The sequence below is a fragment of the Aptenodytes patagonicus genome, chromosome 18 (assembly GCF_965638725.1).
Source record: "Aptenodytes patagonicus chromosome 18, bAptPat1.pri.cur, whole genome shotgun sequence".
Lineage (NCBI taxonomy): Eukaryota > Metazoa > Chordata > Aves > Sphenisciformes > Spheniscidae > Aptenodytes > Aptenodytes patagonicus.
The window spans coordinates 13,310,741-13,325,044 of NC_134966.1; the positions used below are offsets into that span (position 1 = coordinate 13,310,741).

The 14,304-nt window shown below is 41.9% G+C and overlaps 1 protein-coding gene across 6 annotated transcripts; it reads left to right on the forward strand.

The window, feature by feature from the left end:
* The first annotated feature begins 821 nt into the window (after positions 1–821).
* Positions 822–13,960, forward strand: ZBTB43 (zinc finger and BTB domain containing 43). Of its 6 annotated transcripts, XM_076355017.1 has the most exons (4): positions 1,226–1,301; positions 5,588–6,817; positions 12,641–12,747; positions 13,356–13,442. In XM_076355017.1, the coding sequence occupies exons 2-4, from the start codon at positions 5,611–5,613 to the stop codon at positions 13,389–13,391; spliced, it is 1,350 nt and encodes a 449-aa protein (XP_076211132.1). In that variant the 5' UTR covers positions 1,226–1,301; positions 5,588–5,610; the 3' UTR covers positions 13,392–13,442. The 6 variants fall into 6 exon arrangements, with proteins under 6 accessions (XP_076211129.1, XP_076211132.1, XP_076211133.1 ...); XM_076355018.1 differs by lacking the exon at positions 12,641–12,747 and having other exon boundaries at positions 13,356–13,960; XM_076355014.1 differs by lacking the exons at positions 1,226–1,301; positions 12,641–12,747; positions 13,356–13,442 and adding an exon at positions 822–842 and having other exon boundaries at positions 5,588–10,136.
* Positions 13,961–14,304: the final 344 nt, after the last annotated feature.

Below are 14,304 nucleotides of genomic sequence, written 5' to 3' on the forward strand. Positions count from 1 at the left end.
TTTCCTTATGTAACGCAAACAACTTGTTTCAGAGATCTGGTGCTCATTAAAGAGTTAATGCTTTCTGTATTGTTCATGAGAAATTATAGCACATACAATAGTCTCAGCCTTGTAGCAATGTTTTTCAACAATTGAGAAATGCTTATTAAATGATAATGCTCCCTTTAGTTGCTACTACCAAATGTTAGTTTAGATTTAGTTTTGTGAAACTAATTTACTCTTTGGCAGCAATACCGTCTGGCAGGGCAGACTCGATGCCCGTTGCTAGACCGTCTGCTTCCAGATCTCTTTTCTGTGTGGCAATCAGGTAGCTGTTCAAAAATCACCTACTGTATTCAAAGACCCGTCGAAGACGCGGTACCACAGTAAATACGTATCATCATTTACTTCTCCTCCAGGGGATTGCAAGAATATTCAGCTCCTCCTGGATTTCTCAGCAGCACTTAGATCCCGAAAGACCGGTGCTCTTTCTTTTTATTGCTGTTTGTAGCAATACCTGGCTTTGCCACCCGACCATTACCGTTTAGGCAAGCTCAAACGTCACCGCAAAATGCCAGTAGCCCGGTGTTTCAGATGTCTGTCATTACGGCCGGCGAGTACAACGACCGCCCCTCGCGTTCAAGGACTTTTCAAAGACATTCTAAAAACAGGGAACAAGCGAGGCACCGGGAACGCCCGGAGACCTGGCGCAGGGAGGGGCCTTTGGGCAGACACGGCCGCCGCTCAGCTGCCCGCCGGAGGGACGGGCGCAGGGCCCCGGGGGGCCGGCGGGCAGCGCGCCAGGCGCCGCCGCACGGACGCGGGAGGAGAGCGCGGACGCTCCGCCGCCTGCGACGGCCGCGGTGAGCGAGGGCGCCGCCGTCGCTGCAGCCGCCCGCGCGGCAGGGAGGGGGCGCGCCAGGGCCCCGCCAGGCCCCGGCCCGTCGGCGGGAGCGCCGCCCGGCGCCGCCAGCTCCGCGGCCTGCCCGGGCCTCGGCGCCTCCAAGGGCGCCCGCGTCCGCTACCCGGGGCAGGAGTCGCGCCCGGTGGCTCTACCGCCGCCGAGCGGCCCCGGGGGGGGGGCAAGGGGCGGGGCCGAGGGGCGGGGCGGCCCCTCGCGGCCCCGCCCTCTCGCGCCACCTGGCGGGCAGGAAGCAGAAGGGCTGACTCGGGCCGTCATGTGACCGGGACGCGGAAGCTCTCCGCAGGAAGGGGGGGCTGCTTCCGGCGTCGGCCGGGCTGGGGCGCGGGGCAGTGCCGGCCGCACCGAGCGCTGAGGCCGGGGTCGCATCCCGCTATGCGAGAGACTCCGAGGCCCGCAGGTGAGACGCCGCCCGCTCGTGGCCTGCGGAAGGCCGCGCTGCCGCCGGGCCTGGTTCCGTGGGCCCGCTCTGGGGCGGGGCGGCGAGTGAGGCCTTCCCTCTCCCCGCCGCGCCTGAGGGCTCCCGCGCCGCTTCCCGGCCGGGGCGCCTCTCCCCGGCGGACCAGGGAGCCGTTGGAGGCGGCCGGGAGGCGGGTGCCGACCCCGGCCCGCTCCTGGCTCTATTCCAGGCAGAGCCGATTGGCGGGTCCGCCCGCCGCTCGGCCGCGGGGGGGGGGCCGGCACCGGGGCCTGGCCGGGCCTGCGGCCGCGGCCTGTAACGCCTTCCGGACAGGGCCACACCGGCGCGTCCGCGGCAGCTGATGCTGTAGCGTTCTGAGGTGCTGCCATGGCAGGTGTAAGAGATCAATTTCTTCAAAAACTCTGTGTACGGAGAACAGAAGTAACTACCTACTAGCGCTTTTTTAAGGAATTTTATTTTTAAGCAAGTGATATGTGCCTTGTCTGTTTTGCTCAGTGTTGCAGCATGGAGACCGATTTTTTTTTTAATTAATTAAAATAGGAAGACTTTGTTCGTTATGAGTTGGGATAAAGAAAATGCAGAAACAGAACGTACTGTAAATGGAGGAAGTGAAACCTTCCTGGAGAAACAAAGTTTTCTTGACATGTATGGCTTTGCTAACAGAAAATACTTTACCTATGTTTTGATGGCTTTGGTTTTCATGAGAACTTAAAATACATAAAAGTGTGCTCCCACCTGGAATTGTTTCTGTGGTGGCATGGCAAGTCCTTGCTGAAAGATGGCAGGTTTAGACTAGCAGTAATTATATAAGGTCTACGGATGTGTCTCTTTAAATTTCAGTTGAACGTATCCTGAAGGCTTATCTTTTTGTGGGCAAGTATCGAAAAAGAGAGTCTTAAATCTGAGAATATTCTGAAAGGAGCATAAAAAAAATCTTGATTGTTTAAAAAAGTAGATATTTTATAATGCATGCTAGGTATATGATAACTGTTTGAAATACTTAAATAACGTCAAGTTGTTTTAAGCAAAGTGGAAAGAAAAAATAATGAGTGAACTCGCAGGCGTAGTATTCTGTTACTCTCTGGAAAAACATCAGTAGCTGGTTTGGTCTCCTGACATGGATTGGTTGTATGGGTACGTAGCAGGACTGATGCTTTGAGGAAAAAAAACTGAGGAGTGCTGAAGAGTGTAAATTTAAAGGCGGTCTTCTGCTGTTATGTAGGTGGCAACTTGAAGAAGATCAGCTGAACTGCAGGCTTTTCAGAGATTCCTTTTCCAAGGAAGTAATTTAAAAATCTGCTGTTTCTAATATTCCACTGGATTTACTAAATTAAGAACCATTCAGACTACTGAACAGTTTATATTGACAATCATACAGATTGTTCTTGGACTAGCTAAAAGTGGTTATATGGCAGCTAGGTTATAAATGTAGTAGTATTTGATCCAAATTCCACACTTACACTTGAGGTATGACAGTTTGTGGTGATTCACTTCTGGTGAGTTGATTACTGTCCCTAGACTTTTTATTTCACTTGAAGGGTGGGGAAATGGTGCTGTTTTCTGTTTTGCACTTTCATGTGAAAATTTCCATATACTTTTGGGAATACATCTCAAGAAGCTTGTTCAAGGATATGCATAATTGTTTTTAGCCTGTCAGATACTTAAAGCAAGCTGTGCGGGGCTGAAGGTGAGGACTCTCTGGGGAGTAATGCTTTGTGATGCAAAGAGCTTTCCTCTTTCATTACACTGTTAGTCAAAGCACTTGAAAGTAGTGGTGTGCTAGATTTGCAAGTTTTAGGCTGTTTCCACAGTCTTGGTTACTGTCTCCACAGAATGTAACTGCTTACCCATGATTTATGTGAGGCAGTATTTGTAGGACAACTGCTTTGTGCCACCAAGTGTTTAAAAAAAAAAAAAAAAATTGACAGATTCTCATCTTAAATCTGAGGATCCCAGTGTAGTTGGTAAACACCTCTTAAGATAAACAGTTGTTTCAACCAGTAAAACAGTAATGATTTATGAAAATGTAAAAGTGAATGTGACTGTATACAGCAAGTTATGGTGCTCAACTACAAAATTTTTAGTCATTTAACTGTCCTCCAATGGGAGCTTTATTCAGTCCTTTCAGTTCCTCCCACTACCCAGCATTGGAAATTAGTGTAAGATTTGAAGAAAGAAGGAAACTGTGGTCAAAAAAGGTACCTTTTTTCTTTTGACTATGTTGCTGCGATTATTTATAGTTACAAATGGGTTTCATAAATAACAGGTTATTCTTCCCAGTCTGTTTTCTTCAGAGACCTTCATAAGAGAGTCAGATTGATACCGTGCTTCTAGTGAAAAACTAAAAGGAAATTTAAAAGCATAATCTTCACAGTTCTGCAGAAGATGCTGCTTTTAATGTTTGCAAGGAGTTTGGGCCTGTATTTATTGAAAAGTCTTGATGGCTTTCTGATTCTCATGCTCTCTTCTCTATGGAAATCCTAGTCACCTTTATGTAAGATAACAGTGAATAATCTGTGTTCACCTATGCTCTATATGCTTGTCATCCTTTTCTAGCTCTGAAACTTTGGAGGTGGAACACTGAGTTTTTTGGGGAGTGGGGGAGAGTTGTCAAGAATGAGTTGGAAAACAGATCAAAATGGTAAGGAAGGGATTATGTAACCAGGAGCTGTTGATTAAACATTGAGTGATTTACATAACCACTCCTGTGTAGCCTGCATTTTGTAAGCAAATGCTGCTGCTTTTTCTGCACTTAGCAGTCATACGTTTGTGCCGATGTGCCAGCGTTTTAACAGTGCACCAAATGAACAGTTTTCTATTGACGGTTACATAACTGTATAGAAAGTACTATGGTTATTGTACAGGCTCTCTGTAGCAGGGATTCATAATCATTCTCTCGATTCTGTATTTCCATAGAAGTACTTCAATTTCAGAGTCCTCCAACTGTTTGTAATGCAAATTCTATTTTTGCACCGTATTAACAAAGTGCTTTAAATTCTGCATGTATATGCTGTCTGCTAATTTACTAAGTATTCTCTCAGATGTGCAGCCCCATCTGTTAAAACTTTGACACTTTCCCACTTAAGAGAAACAGAACTTGAGCAAACAGAACAGAGGAAAACTGCTTGCTACTCCATGGCTCTTCTGGAATTCCTTTGTATTCAATTTATGCATTATCAAATTGAAAAATTGCACAAGTTTAACTTATTCAGGCAGTTAATGTTGGTCTTTCGTAGTTGCATTTAAATTTCTGTCATTATTTCTAATGATAACAACATACAAATTTATCTCAAATTCAATTTAAAATTTAAAGTAGACATTTTAAAGAATTGTATTCCTGCTTAAAAGACTGTTAACTTTGTAATAAGATATCTGGATCATGTGGGAATACAAACATTAAAATCTGTGAGCTCTTAGCTGAGCTTCTAGCATATAATTGTTGCGTTGTCACAAATATACAAGGTACATGCAGAAAAAATTCTGTACAGCAGAGGTATCACTTTCCTGATTAACATTTTAAATTCTGTAAGGTTTTTCTTAAATTAAGGAATGTTATAATAACATCTGAAAAAGCTCAGAATTAAAAGATTGGATTATAGTCCTGCAACTGTACAAGATGTTGCTATTCCACCTTTCAGTTAATAAAACGACAGGGAAATATCACTAGAAGAGTCATAAGCCTCATTCTCACTAGGGTTCTATCAGTGCTGCCTTTGTCACTGTATGAATCAATATGTTGGCCTTTGAAAACTTCATTTAAAGTGGAATATTTTGTAAGAGTACAGTCAGTCTTTATCGGGGGATCAATGAGATGATTTTGTTGGCAGTTGAAGTGCAGAATCTTTCATATGCTGTTATAAACTCTGGGACATCCTGGAGTTAGAACTCTACCGCTACAATTTCATCAAATAACTGTTTTTGTTATCCTAAACTCATGCTTGAAATGCTTAATCTATCTCAACTGGGTAACATGCTGTTTGTAGCTCCTGCTATAGTGCTCTTGGATAGAAGAAACACAACAAAATGTGCTGGCATAGCAGTTTGTGGCCTCAGTACAACCTTCAGAAAAGAGAGGAATGAGGTGGGGCAGGAAAAATAGAAGTACAGCAGTGACATAGGTTCCAGAAAATGTTGGGTTGATTTTCATATGAGTCTGCTTAAGTGTTATTTGTTAAATAAAAAAGAAAAGGTATAGAAGGAAATTGAAAGATCAATAACTTACTAAGCAGAATTTCTGATTTTGTTTAATTTTTTTTTCCTTGCAGCACAACACTAAATTTGTAATGAAATGGAGTCTGGGTCAAGCTCTTTTCGAGTGGAATTTCCAGATTTTTCTAGCACCATTTTGCAGAAGTTAAACCAGCAGCGCCAGCAAGGACAATTATGTGATGTGTCCATTGTGGTTCAGGGCCATCTCTTCAGAGCCCATAAAGCTGTTCTTGCAGCTAGTTCACCTTACTTCTGTGATCAGGTTCTCCTGAAAAACAGCAGGCGAATAGTCCTGCCTGATGTGATGAATCCCAGAGTATTTGAAAACATTCTTCTGTCTACCTATACAGGTCGGCTGGTAATGCCCGCTCCAGAAATTGTTAGTTATTTGACAGCAGCAAGTTTCCTTCAGATGTGGCATGTAGTGGATAAATGCACTGAAGTGCTAGAGGGGAACCCGACAGTTCTGTGTCAGAAGATGAACCATGGCAGTGATCATCAGTCGCCAAGCAGTAGTAGTTACAATGGCCTTGTTGAAACCTTTGAACTTGGCTCTGGAGGACAGACGGAATTCCACAAAGTGCAGGAACTAAGGGATGGCGAAAATGAAGAAGAGAGCTCTAAAGATGAACTGTCATGTCAACTGACAGAACATGAGTACCTTCCCAGTAATTCTTCAACTGAACATGATAGACTTAGCACTGGAATGACAAGTCAGGATGGTGAAGAAGGAACTAGCGATAGTGCAGAGTATCAGTATACCAGACCTATGTATAGCAAACCCAGCATCATGTCTCACAAGAGGTGGATCCATGTGAAACCAGAAAGATTTGAACAAGACTGTGAAGGTGTTGATAATCCTTATGATGAACACCAAGTTTCTGAATCCATGAATGCCATTCAGGCAGATCATTCAATCCAGTCTTCAGGTGTTGAAGACTTTCATATAGGTGACAAAAAGATGGAAGCAGAATTTGATGAACAGGCAGATGAAAGTAATTATGATGAACAAGTTGATTTCTATGGCTCTTCTATGGAAGAATTTTCTGGTGAAAGGGCAGATGGAAATTTAAGTGCTCACAGACAGGATCTTATGATAGCAGCAGGCTATGGTGAAGGCATTGAAATGGCTACGGGAATTAAAGAAGAAACGTCCCTCAGTGGATTCTCACATGCTGATAAGCTGTATCCTTGTCAGTGTGGTAAAAGCTTTACACACAAAAGTCAGAGAGATCGGCATATGAGTATGCACCTTGGTCTTCGACCTTATGGCTGTGGTGTCTGTGGTAAGAAATTCAAAATGAAACACCATCTTGTAGGCCATATGAAAATTCATACAGGCATAAAACCATATGAGTGTAACATCTGTGGGAAAAGATTTATGTGGAGGGACAGTTTTCACCGACATGTGACCTCTTGTACCAAGTCATATCAAGCTTCTAAAGCTGAGCAGAGTACTACTGAGATGAACTAAGACATTAGTGCTTACATTTGTTTAGTAGAGTAAGCAAAATAAACTAATTATGCAAATAATGTCTGGTACTTGCTATTGTAAATTCTCAAAAAAACAAGTTTTAATGATTATGCTGGTATAAGCAGACCAAACTTTTATTTCATTTTCCACAGTATTACTCCAGGTGTTTGATGTGTGAAGTGCAAATGGTTAATCTGAAAGGTGCTTGCAAAATGAGGTCTGTAAGGTCTTGTGACATTGACTGTAATCACAGCAATATTTAGAAGCCCTGTTGTATTTCTAAGTCTTCTAAATTCACAGTAAAACTCAGCTCTAAATTGACCCAAATCCTGCAAATACTTATGTGAAGCATGAATTCAAGTAGCCCTACTTAATGAAAAAGAGAACTAGGATGATCAAACCAGGATATATGATTCACATTTTAATGAAAAAAATTAAAATTCCACCTCAAACTGGAGACTGCTGACATACTTAACATGCATCATTAGATAGTATGCATCATTAGAGAGTCTACATCATTAAATAGCCTTTGCTGTATTGCTTAATGAAAGGCTGTGTTAAAGATGGTTTGGCTTTCCTTTATCTGTCGTCCACTTTTTGTCCATCTTCAGTAAAACAAATGTTGTCTAATTTTGTGCTGATTTCTATTTAGAGTCTGTAAAGCACTTAAATACAGTTGAGCACTATATAAACTTCAATCTGTATTAGTATAATTTGTCTTTGCTCCTCTAGGGTCTAATGCTCTATGACTCTTGGCTTGGCTTGATTTTGATTGCTACATCATGAGAGCTTCTAGAAGTGTGTGTAATAAGTATGTCTTGTCAAAAAAAAAAAAAGTAAGATGTAACATTTGGAACTTACCCAAAATCATGAAACATTTAAACTGTAGTTTTCTGCTCAGATTTGTGGCTTACTACAGTAGCAAGTACCAAACTCTGTGGATTCACAAATTGACTCTTTATTGGTACAAAAACTTCTTTGAGAACTTCTGTCTAGTTTTAGAAACCTGCTTTAGGAAAATGATTTAGTCATTGATAGATATTTATACTTTTAATTCTTTAGTCTTTGAATAGTAAGAACTATAATACAGATTCTTGGTACTGAACTACTGTGACTGGTTACACATGATCACAAGCAGCCGGAGTTGTTTACCTCTTCAAATGAAGTTGCTTGTGGAAAAAAAGTAGAAAGTGTGGTATTTGGATCTATTAATGGTACTGCAGAACATGGTACCATGCTCATGTCCGAAGTCTGGATTTCTGCTGGGAAAGTGGCACTTCTGCTTCATTAGGATGAGGATCTATATGCTGGGCTCTCATTCTTGGAGATAGATGGAGGAGTGTTTGTAGTTCTGAGAGATGCTGCCAGCTCTGCAGGTAGAGTGAATGCATCAATTGTAAAGGTGGCAACAGGATTTGGGGGTTGAAAGCTTAATGCAGTCCTATGCAAAAGCAATTAACCCTTCTTTGTAGTTTACTGAAACATGTTATAAAAAGGAAAGAGCCTTTAGAGCATATATAGACTATAATAGAAAGAGGTGTTGTCCAAGTACAGTGCTGGTAACATGGGGAAAAACATTAACCAGCATCGAAGGCCTAAGCCTGTCTGGCCCCAATTTATATATTAGGTACTGCAATATGCAGGATAATGTATTTAAACAGATGACCCTGTATGGTGAAGCAAAAACACATAAAGGTAATAACTATTTAGATGCTTTTTTGAACTCCCAGTTACAAATTGTCTTAAGATACAACCGAACTGTATCGTGAACATGAATGTCTGGTACAAGCTGGGGGTTTACTACTCAGTGGGCTGTAATTATTGTAACTTCTTTTCTGGCATTCTACTTACAAACTTTAATTTTTTTAAGAGGCTCTTAATTCTTAATCTTCTAATGCTTCAGATATTTTTCATATGGAATTTTGTTAAAACAGATTTTCCCAAATATGATGAACCCATTGCTGGCAATGGGCATGAATGGTCAGCACCACAGAGTTCCTATTCTTAGCACTTAATTGAACTCTACAATATACCATGGTGGCCATATATAACCCTTGTAATCAAGGTAACTAAACAGGGATTTGCTCACTAACACTGTAACCTACTTAATGTATAGAAGCACTTTGTATTTAAAAAAAAAAACAAACCATAAAACTTTATAAGTATGTTTTTTAAACTTAGAAATTATATTCCCTTTATGGTTTGTTTCCACACTGCTAACACTGTCTTTTTTAATATTAAAAAAAAAAAAATTGTAATGCTTGCCTGTTTACATGAGTGTAGAGGAAAGGGTTCTTGCACTCAGTGGCCCTATTTTTCCATTCTCCAAGGCCTTACTACATACAGGGTGTCATTTCTGCAAGTACCATCATCACATTTGAGGGAAGGTATTCTCATACTCATTTCAAGAATGATCTTGTATATTACATTAGTTCTCAACCCCTTTCAAATTGTCACTTCAGTGTTGCATAAAAAGGTTAAGGGTGCCTCTTCCCATTTAACCATAAAAAAGGCTGGTCAGAAACACCAGGCTGAAAACCATGGTCAAGCAAAAAATTACTTCTGTTAAACCCAGACCATCCTACAGAGCTGCCAGCAAAACTGTTTCTTTTACCAGCTTGGAATGACTGTTATATGGGACATTTCAAAGTTAAACATTACTCCTATTTGCAGTTAGATTACTTTGAAATAAAGCTTTAAAATAAAACGTACTGCGAGAGACACTTTAAAGGTTTTATAACAGGTCCAGTAGGTCATATTATAGAACCATGTCCTTTTTTAATGACTTAGCATGAATAGTAACTTTCTAATATTTGCCTATTACAGTTTTACCCCATATTATGACATTGTCTTGAAAGTCCAACAAATGTTGCTCCACTGATTTTTGTAGCCCTTGGCTTTCTGATGTTAATTCCCATGAAACCAATTGATTGCAGAAAAATACTGATATGATTGTTATGAGATCTAGTTGAGAGGACTGATGATTTAAGGGAAGCTTGAGATACATGTCTAAAATCCTTACTTTTGTTTATCGCAGGCAAAACAGTTGATTTTTGGTGGTTTTCCTGAATTTAATTTATTGCTCTTTGACAAACTTCTAATCACTGATTCAGGTATTGGGGGGGGGGGGGGGGAAAGACAACAAAAAATTACTTAAGGAGACATCTTTCTTCCCCCTTCCCGAGGCTCAACTTAAGTCTAACACTTCTCCTCCCTGCCTTTGTAGTCTTATTTCCCTTGTTTTCACTGAGAGTTGCTCTCAGTCCGTGCCAGTTCTTTTAGTGAGGTGACAGATCACATGGGAGGCTGGGCTCATATGCATACTGGCTTGTCTGATGCTCTTCATTTCTTAGTGGGTGTCCTGTGCCACTCTGGGCTGGTCACAGTCACTGTTCATGGTGACACTGGGCCATAGTCCCTTCAGGGATGTGCCTGTTCCAGCTTGGGTCTCCTATGGGCCTCAGTTACTTCAGAGGTGTACCTGCTCTGGCATGGCTTACCTATAGGCCAAAGTCCCCTCAGAAGTGAATCTCCTCAGGCATGGCCTTCTGTGAGTGTGTCTCTATACAAGGCCTCAGTGTCGTCTTCATGTGTTTTCCCAAGAGCAGCTCTTCAGTTTCTCCGCATGTGTTTCTTCCCCTTCTCCTTCTGTGTCTCCCTGCACCTCTTGCTAGCAGCCGCCACTCCTTAAGTATGTTTAAGCAGAGGCACTGCACGCACCTCTGGTTGAAGTTTTGGCATGCAATGGATTGTTTGCATCAGTTTCAGTGCAAGCTAGAACCTGTTTTGGTTAGCACAGGGCAGTTCACAACCTCTTGCCACATGTCACTCTCATAGCCCCCTGCCACTGAAACCCTGCTATTTACGGCCGATACAGTTGTACATAGTAAACCAAGATATGCAGATGCAGCTTCTGTCAAGCTCTTAATCTTTGCTAATGGAGTGGTCTTGTTCAAGATACAGGAAATAATTTCTTGTTTGTGGGGAGGGAAGCGATCAACATATATATATATAATATGAATGCATATGTATATGATAAATTTCATTAATCTTCCCTTCAGCTTCATCACCTTTAATGATATGGCTTAGAAACAGTTGTGCATTTTTATATTGCTCGCTGTTGGCTGTAGTAAAATGAATGTCTTCTGAAAACCAGAATCGTTGTACACATAGGAGGCTTTCAGAATTTCCTGCTACTGTGAAGCCACTCGTCCTATCAGTGGTAAGAACACAATGATGCTACAGCTAAGTTCCTTTTCATTCCATTTTGTAACTAAGATGTTAATTACCATAGAATCTGCGTAACTGCCATTCTGAAAAATTCAACTATTAGCAGGGTTGAGATCTCTGCTTAGGTCTATATCTGACCCTTTTGAGGGAGGAGGTTCCTATTTCATACACCACTGTTGGGGTTTTTTTGTTGTTGGTTTGGTTTTTAAACATTACCTTGTTTGTTTTATGGGCGAGCAGGTAGACTCTAGAAAGTACTGTCAGTGCAATTTTTGGTCTTAGCTTTTTTTATCTGAGGTGTTTCTCGGGTTGAGAAACTTTGTCCTATACCAAAAGCAAGGCAGATGATCAAAGGCTGATGTATTGGGTTTCTCATTATAAAAAGACTACTTGATGTCCCTATATTATTGAGCCTGAAAAGAATGGAGGCATGTCAAGTCTTGTAATCTCAACACTTCTGCGTTGGTGCCAGAAAGGTGACCTGTCTCTGAATTATGAGAGCCTACAGCAGTATATTGAGTATTTTGCTTTAACAGAACCTTTCTCAAAACAACAAAGGAAAGTTGGGGATTTTTGTCATTTAAATGCTTCATTGGATAGCTAGGCTTCTTTAGCTATAAGCTGTAAACTGTCAGTGCCCTAGGGGAAGATGCTGGAAAACAAAATGGTATATTTTTAATGTGATTAAATTTTAAGTTCAGATTTTTGCTTGAAGCCTGTGTCTGTCGATTGCTGCTCCTTTTTTTATTATTCATGGGATTCCATATTTCTTCCAGAAATGTAACTGTTTATGCAAGTCAAGTGAATCTTCCTTAATGAGCTATAAGTTTTTATTCTAAACAAGTCATTTATAATAGTAAATTTGCATATCTTGATATTTTGTGAGATGTTATGCCTGTATTGCAGAGGTTGGATAGTTTTGTCTATAAATATTGCTGTCCTAATTGTACAGCATGGTTTTAATTTAATGTTACTGTTCAATATTTTCTTCTTATAGAAGAGTCCCCTGCCCCTTTTTTGTATAACATGTTTTAATAAATGTTATCTGTCAACTTTGTAAATGTTTTCTTAAGCTTGAATGAAAGGAATGCATGTCTAGTACTAGTATTTAATATTTCACTTTTGCCAAAACGATAAGTGCTCAAACAAAAGTACAAATCCAAAAGCTGTTGATATATAACTTTATTAAATATATAAAGAAAAAGTGTATCTAGTAATGTGTCTTCTTGAAATATTGAGAACATGCCAGCCTAGCCTAAGAAAACACTAAACTAAAAACTGATTTTTATAACACAGTAAGTTGATGAATTTGTGGAATTGGGCCCATTTCTTTGGTGCTTAGGTAACTAGTTCCCATGTTAGTCCAAGTTTATCAAACAGGTTTTACTGTAACTGTTTTTTGCAGAATGGTGCAGATCTCTAAAAGTTACAGTACAGAACGTGCAGGCTGATAGGAAAATTCCAGACACTCACTTCATAGTAGCAGCAACCGCATGTCCAAAAAGCCTACAGGTAAATTTGAAGTAGGTACAGGTAACGTATAGATTTTTTTTCTTGTCTAAGTAGGAAAGAAATATCATACTGTGAAAAAGTATTCAAGATTAAGTTTCCATTATCTTCCTGTGAGGATTCCTCCTCTCCCTGACTAAATTTAGGCACTCTTACTGAACAATTTACTTTGTCCAGCCTCCATCTATTCAGTCCTCATGGAACTGTCATAGCTGATGCTGCTTACTCAGCAGCTTAATGCTTGCTATCTGAACAAAAAATGAGCTTGCTCCAACTTAAAGCATTTTCAGCCAGTTCCTGGAGAAATCGGTATTTGCATACCACACTCCTCAGTCTTCAGCAACTTTAAATGGAATATGGTACAAGCAAATTCATTTCCTATTGCTGTTGGTTACACTTACTGAACGCACGTAAGAACAAGCCCCAAGTATTCTGTCTGTTCAGAATTAGTAATTTGATTTTCTTTTATATGAGTGAACAAATACCATTTGTGTGTCTGTTATTTAACTTTGTTATTTATGCCCTGATCAGGATGCTCCCCCAGGCTGCTACTTTATCTGATTACCATTCAACACCTGATTTCTGAAGACTATCTTCCATATGTTTTATAGGGAGAGAAAGACATACCTCCAGAAGACAAAATGTGATGTCCCAAGTTAGACCATGTGGATATCCCAGCACTACCTACTGGCACCAGTCACTGACTTTTATCAAGCGGTACATGAACTGTCTGGTAGAAGAGTGAATCGTTGCCCTGCGTAAACTACAAGCATATGCAGGATAAGCTCAAAAAATATGTGCGTGCTCGCTAAAGCAATCTGTGTATGTTATAAGGACAGTGTAACACAAGTGAACTTTTTAATGCCTCACTTACACTGCTCAATAAAGGCGGTAGTTCACAGCTGGGGTGGGGGGGGGTCCTGTCCCAAAAGCTTCTTTACTGCACCTCTGTGTGCCGAGACGGGCGTGCCATCTGAAGCGTGCCTGAGACTTGGGGACAAAAAACGTCGGTCTCTCAAAATGCAGGAGATCGTGCCGTTCCAGAGATGAATATTTCTGATGTGATGCAAAGCTGTTCATAGTAATCTCTAACGCTTTTGTTTTCATTTTTTGAAATTCTCCACTCCTGGTGCATTTTTGAATGCATGTTCTGTTATCAAGCTAAACACTCTGAGAATTCCAGGAACCGATTTGCCTGCGTGTGCCCTGACTTCAGCTCAAGCTTCGGCTCTCATGTCCTCTCTGGGGAGTCGTGCCGCAAGGGAGACGTCCACCTTCCCGGCCGCGGTACGGGCCCCAGGTTCAGCGGTGCGGAGGTCGCGGCCGCCGGGAGGGCGTCTGGCCCTGCGGGCTCCGCACCGCAAGCCTCGGCCGCGGGGGCAGGCGGGTGCCTGAGCCGCGCGGCGGCCCCCGGGCTCGGCTCGGCTCGGCTCGGCTCTGCCCGCCGCCGCCCCCGGTACGCGGGGAGCCGCCCGCCTCTCGTCCTGGGCGGGGCGGTGGCTCCGCCTGTTGCCGGCGCGCGTCACCAGGAAGCGGAAGCGCTGCCAGCGGAATCAGTTC